Source organism: Sinocyclocheilus rhinocerous, unplaced genomic scaffold (assembly GCF_001515625.1).
Source record: "Sinocyclocheilus rhinocerous isolate Xijiao unplaced genomic scaffold, SAMN03320098_v1.1 scaffold2966, whole genome shotgun sequence".
Taxonomy (NCBI): domain Eukaryota; kingdom Metazoa; phylum Chordata; class Actinopteri; order Cypriniformes; family Cyprinidae; genus Sinocyclocheilus; species Sinocyclocheilus rhinocerous.
In genome coordinates, this window is record NW_015634018.1 from 998,055 (window position 1) to 1,004,518 (window position 6,464).

General features: G+C 35.2%; 1 protein-coding gene across 1 annotated transcript in view; it reads right to left on the minus strand.

Annotated features, from left to right (window-relative positions):
• Positions 1-5,917, minus strand: part of LOC107745116 (potassium voltage-gated channel subfamily KQT member 1-like) — a 46,701-nt gene extending 40,784 nt beyond the window's left edge. Inside the window, exons 1-3 of the mRNA XM_016558957.1 lie at positions 5,790-5,917; positions 5,656-5,696; positions 2,973-3,034 (exon numbers count right to left, since the gene is read on the minus strand). Coding sequence (XP_016414443.1) covers positions 2,973-3,034; positions 5,656-5,696; positions 5,790-5,917 — 231 coding nt within the window. The remainder of the gene's footprint in view (positions 1-2,972; positions 3,035-5,655; positions 5,697-5,789) is intronic.
• Positions 5,918-6,464: the final 547 nt, after the last annotated feature.

The window sequence follows — 6,464 nt, forward strand, 5'->3', positions numbered from 1 at the left end:
GGAGGGGCCTGTTTTTGTGATGTCACACAGACAGGCATATGAGATCGGCTCGATTTGAGAAAGGGGTAAAGATTTGAGCAGATTAAAAAAAAACACCTGGTGGATTTTTATCATTATAGGCTGGTTGTGTACGCACACTGCCAACACACATTTCAGTTCAAACAACTTGTAACTTGTAGTATATCCAGCTGTATTTACTCAGTGCATCTTATAACATCCAAGTGAAAGATATAACACCAACATATCAGAAAAAATAAAAACAAATAAAAAAACACAATCACTGAGTTGGAAAAAGCATCACCCCCTCCTAAAAATGACTTGTAAACTCAATCAGGTGCAGCTGATCACCTTCTCAATGTTATAAGTTTATGATATAAGTAAACACAGCTGGATAAAACAAAAACTGTGTCCGTCTTCATTTCAGGCTGCAAAGCAACACAATGTGATTTTTTTAGAGGGGGCTGATTCTTTTCTATAGACGCTGTAGAAAGTTCAAAAGAACGGCATTTAGCTGAAACAGAAAGCTTTTGTAAATGTCTTTATTGTTGAGATTATTGGTATTATTTTTCTTGTTTTAAACATAAATCTTACTACATTTAAGTGAGATCAGTCTAAAACAACAACTAAAAGACAATTCATCGATAGAAAAATAATAGACATTTTGTCTGAAAACATGTCTTGATAGCCTTCAATAAAATCGATCATGTCTTAAGGATGTTCAGTTATTTTTTCTTGTTTTTAAAAACATTTCAAGCCTCACAAAGTATAAAAGAGCATCTTCTGTGGCTGATGAAAACGCACGGCTGTTCAATATTCAGTGGAGGCCATACGTACTTTCTTAAGCTCATTGAAAAGCCATTTCCAGCCCCTCTGGAGGAGTCAACCCCAAACTCAGGCTTGTTATTCTTGAAGCATTTTTCAGTGGGACGGCAGACAGTGAGATAACATGCAGCGTCAAGGCTACTCATCCATCTTCATGAGGACCGGAGCTCAGAGAGCTGCGTGTCACACGCCGTTTGTTGCCATGCGTGTCTTTGTCAAGGAGCATAAATCAATGTCGGCCGTGCAAAACTCTGACACATTAACCACAACTTACTCACCGAGCTGCCAGTCAGACAACATACCTCGAAACGCTCGCCATAGAGGAAGAGCAATGTTTCCATGCTAATGACAGCGCCAAAATAAAGACCGACGAAGAGAGAAGAGAGTGAGATTTATAGCTGTTCAAGCGTGTTAATATTCATCGTGTTTTACTGCTGGAGAGATTATCAAGACATGAGGTCTTCAAATAAAATTTTATCAGACTTTTATCAAACTGACATTTATTTAGACATATTAAAAAAAATTTAAAAAAAATAAATAAATATATATTTATATATTATTATTAAAATAATTTGAAGATATTATCACGACTGTGAATTCTTTCAGTATATCGAAGTAGAATTTTATTTTATTTTGCTCAGATGTTGCTCAGGAGAATTCATGGTGTTCTCAGGTGTATTTAAACATCAACTTCTAAAATTTATGAGGAGAAATAAATGATATAAACAAAAACAAATGATTTAATAGTTGCCATCTTGGAAGAACGTGGCATTAAACGAGTTCATATTGAGATCTCAGACTATAATCCAAATGCAGTGTGAGATCCTTCTGAAAGTCTAGTGGAGACACATGCGACACACTAGGCTTGTTGTAGTATCTTGTGTGTATTACTCCAGCGAGAGGTCCAGATCCAGATGTGTGCGGGTCACTCAGTTCACCCACCTGTTACCCTCCGGCGTCAATCGAGCGAAAACCACCATCGGCTTGCCACGACAAGTCTCTCTCTCTCGCTCCCTATCACTCTCATTTTACTTCCTCTGCAGGCAGAACATCAAACTGCAGCGATCGAGATCACATCTCTACACTTCCTCTGACAGCTTCGCCAAACTGAAGTACATTTACATTTATGCATTTAGCAGACGCTTTTATCCAAAGCGACTTACAGTGCATTCAGGCTATACATTTTTTTTACAGTATGTGTGTTCCCTAGGAATTGAACCCACGACCTTTTGTGCTGCTAACACAATGCTCTACCACTGAGCCACAGGAACACATAGTACAACACATAGTGAAACAGGCATTTTTTGTGCTGCTGTCCCTTTAAGATGTCTATATAAATGCCTGTTTAAATGTGAAATGAACAACACACATGCTGTCTAGTCGGGTTTTGAACCGCTATCCTTCAATAACAGCTCAAACTTTCCAGCTCTGACTGAATTGGTGGCTGTCGTATGTTATTATGCATATGGTTGTGAATGTATGAAACTATAAGAGGCTACTCAGTGATTGAGATTCATCACAGGTGCCCTAATGAAGAGCCAGACAGTAGAGACCCACCTAGTAACGGCAGCATGACTCAGTCTAAATACTAAATACAGTCCGTCTCTCAACAACAGACACACGGGGGGAGAAAAAAAACACATGCTAGTGCCTTTCTGTGCTCATGGCCCTGTTTTTAGCAAATTAACTTTTTTTATGCTTATTACCCAGTTATTTTATGTGCATTTATTTAAGCTGCTGCATAATAAGCTTGATACGTGATCGTCCTGTCTGGGTTTATTCTGTGATAAAGACCGTCCATGATCTGCTGTAACAGCACCAGAGAGACTCAGACATTCAAGCTTCAGAGCATCTGCTGAGATTGATTTTACAGATTTGCCATCACATTATCTCTGAAAATCCTCAAATCTCACTCGCAATCAAAGTCCGGCTTCCTCCACAAACACACGAGCAGATTACGCTTTCAACCAGAGGACCCAGACACCATCAGTGAGTGAGTAAGACAGAGAAAGAGTTAACTGAGGCTTGTTGTTTATGATAATATGTGAAATCTCAGCACTCTCTGAGATCGCTCGCTCAGTAGAATGAACTAACGGTTATAGAAAGTCACATTCTGGTGACAAATTCAGGCTAAAAAGTCTATATTGTACCTTATCTTCCAATCGGATGAGTCGGGCTCCCACCGTATAATATTCCTTATCCACACCTTTCTCTAAAATCACAACAAAGAGAAATAATAAGACAGTCAGAAGTAATTATTTTCTGTATGTAGAAGTCAAAAGCTGATGTTAATAGGGTTTCTTTAATTAAAAGAAAGTATAAGGCAAAACTTCAATATATACTGTAAGTCATACTGTATAACAATTTTAAAAGGATCATATTCTTTACAGTCTTATCCTATCACAATTCGCTTTTTCAATCTATTTTCTATTTTCCATCCTTATACTTAAGCAGGTAGTTTTATTGAAACACCCTGCTCATATAAAAGGCTTCTTTCATTTTCTTCAAGTATAAGGTAAAACTTCAATATATAAGTCATACTGTATATCAATTTTTTTCATATTTAAATTTTTTTTTTCAAATATAATTTTTCATATTCTTCACAGTCTTATCGTATCACAATTCACTTTTTCAATCTATTTTCTATTTTCCATCCTTATACTTAAGCAGGTAGTTTTTGCTACTGTATCTTCAAGACTTTAATATGTAAATGACCTCTGATTGGCATCTAACATCTGTGTAAATTATTTTCAGTGGGTAAAGTATGCTGTATATTGAATTATTAGTTATATGTAAATATGGGAGCAGGGCACAACTGCACATTTGCCCAAACAAAAGCCTGGTGACTAGCTTGAGCTTGGAAAGTTGTAAACTCAGCAGGGGTGAAAAAAGGTGTGTTTTTTTTCTTCTTCTAATTATTATTTCAAACAACACATGTGATAATGCTCACTTTTTAGTTACGCTGTTTTGGAGGGATTTATCATATTTTTATAATAATTTATTTGTCTCAAAATTATTATTTTTTAATATGTTTTCATATAAAATAGTAATATTATATGTTAAATTCACTTTTTTTTAAAAGCTGCATTTTTTTTTTTTTTTTTATTCTTGCAGATAATTAATTGAAAATGTGCTTAAGTGGAAGATTTCTGCCATCTGGTGGAAAACAAACACTTTTAAATTGAAAATGATATTACCACTATAACCAGATCACTCATGGGCTTAGTTGCCAATTTGGATTTATATTTAGACATTATAAAATCACTTTTTGTCAAACCTCAGCACTGTTTTGTACTGAAGAATTAAGTATCAAGAGTTCTCAAAAACTCATCGGATCTACTGGAATCGCACAAATGAGAAAATGGTGATGTTCTGCGAAAGTTGTCTAGTTTGCATCCCTGTTAACAATCTCCTCAGTTTCTGTTAAATGTACACCGACCGCTTATTCACAAACACATCTTCTCTATCCATCTTGGTCTTTTCAAGCTGCTGAATTATTCATAATTATTCATTATATGTAAATAAGGGAGGTTTGTGTGTTAATGTAATGGATGTGATGTTTGTATTTGCATGTATGTATTCTATTAGCCAATCAGGGGTCATTTAATATATAAGTGGCCTCTGATTGGCTAACATCTGCATAGTGACATAAATTATGTTCAAAGTGGGTAAAGTTGCTGTACTGAATTATTGCATGGTAATGAGATGGATGTGAAGTCATAAATATGATGGTTTCTGTATTTGCATGTATTTCCAATCGGACATTGCGTTACCATGGAAATGGAACTTTAAATTCTTTTGGCGGTCTCCTCCCCCTTAGTGGGCAGTGTCAAGTGTCATATTACAAAATGCATTACGGCCTTTTAGAAACAAACCTTTTTATAATCTTGACAAAAAACATATAATTGGAAAGGTCTGAGTCTCAGGATTCCATATTTGGTGGTTATTTTGAGATAGTTTGGATAGCACCCGGTGGCTGTTTGTGGTATAACGCCCTAAATAAAATCTCACAGGAACCTCAATTTTTTTCATATCAACTTCAAATTTGGAACATAACTTATTTAGACATAAGGCGTTGATTTTATACCAATTTTAGAGTAAAACCTGTTATGTGAAATATTTATTATATATAAAATAAAATAAAATTAATATAGTGCATTTTCTTTACAGTAAATTTAAACTACCATAACTTTTTGATACTTTAATTTTTTGAAAACATTCCACTTTTGCGATAATCTGCGGATTTTCTTCTTAAATTACAACAATTTAAGTTTGGATAGTGCACCTGCATGCCTATTTAAAAAAATGAGGGGTGACAGTTAAGGGGTTAATATGTAAAAGACCTCTGATTGGCTAACATCTGTATAGCGACATAAGTTATGTTCAAAGTGGGTAAAGTTGCTGTATTGAATTATTGCATGGTAATGAGATGGATGTGAAGTCATAATTATGATGGCTTCTGTATTTGCATGTATTTCCATTATTATTAGGTCATTTAATATGTAAAAGACCTGTGATTGGCTAACATCTGTATAGCGACATAAGTTATGTTCAAAGTGGGTAAAGTTGCTGTAATGAGATGTTAATGAGATGTATGTGATGTCATAATCACAATAGTTTCTGTATTTGCTTGTGTTTCCATGTTTGCAGTTTAGTTTCAATTAACAGTCTGGGTTTATTGTTAGACAGTACATTAAACTCTTTTATTAAACAAGCGAGTATAATAGATCACGGAAGCATTTCAATATGATTTTGTGCTTATTTTTTGTTTTATTCGTGCATTGAGAATGTGTATTTGATGTGGGAATATTTAAAAACTCAGTTTTCCTTTACCTGGCAGGAATATTCCCGGTTTTCCCAACGTGTTATCCAACCTGCGAGAGGAAAAACAGCAGGAAACTATGAAATGCACAGCGATTGTTTGGAAATCCCGCCCACGCCATTGGTTTTGTGGGAAGGAGTCTCACCTTCTCTGGAGCTCTTTGATGCGGACCATCATGTTCAGGTGGCCTTGCGAATACTGCTCGATCACGTCCCGCACGTCGTACGGTTTCCTCGCTTGCTGCGGGACAGAGACGGCATCCATCAGAGCCATTGTCATCACAGGCGACTATATTTTGGGTCCCCTGGGCCTTAACTTCCACGCTTTGTTATTATAGCTCAGTTTAACTCAACAACAACAATAGCAAAGGTATGCAACGTGTCTCAGTTTTGACTGAACGCTTATTTGTGCATATTTATTCATTTCAGTTTAGATCACTGTTTTTGAATTGCTTTGGTTAAAAGTGTCTGCTAAATGCATAAATGTAAATAATAAACTGTTTTTGTAACTTCTTGACTAATTGGGTGGTTTACAAGAGCAAATTTCTTTGTAAATTATTCACAAAATTATTTTGTTTGCAGTAGATTTATGAGTGTTTAAACACATTTGTTCTGCTTGTGTTTCATGAAATATGCTCTTTGATTGAAAGCATGAAAACTAAAGTTATTTTCTCTATAATTGTATTGAATTTTTATTAATATTTTAGTGCATATTTATAGTTTCAATGTAGTTGCTGTGCAATTCAAATGAAAAAAAATATACTTTGATGTAATGAAATTTCATTACACAATTCATCTTTAACAAATAAATTTGTAAAAAA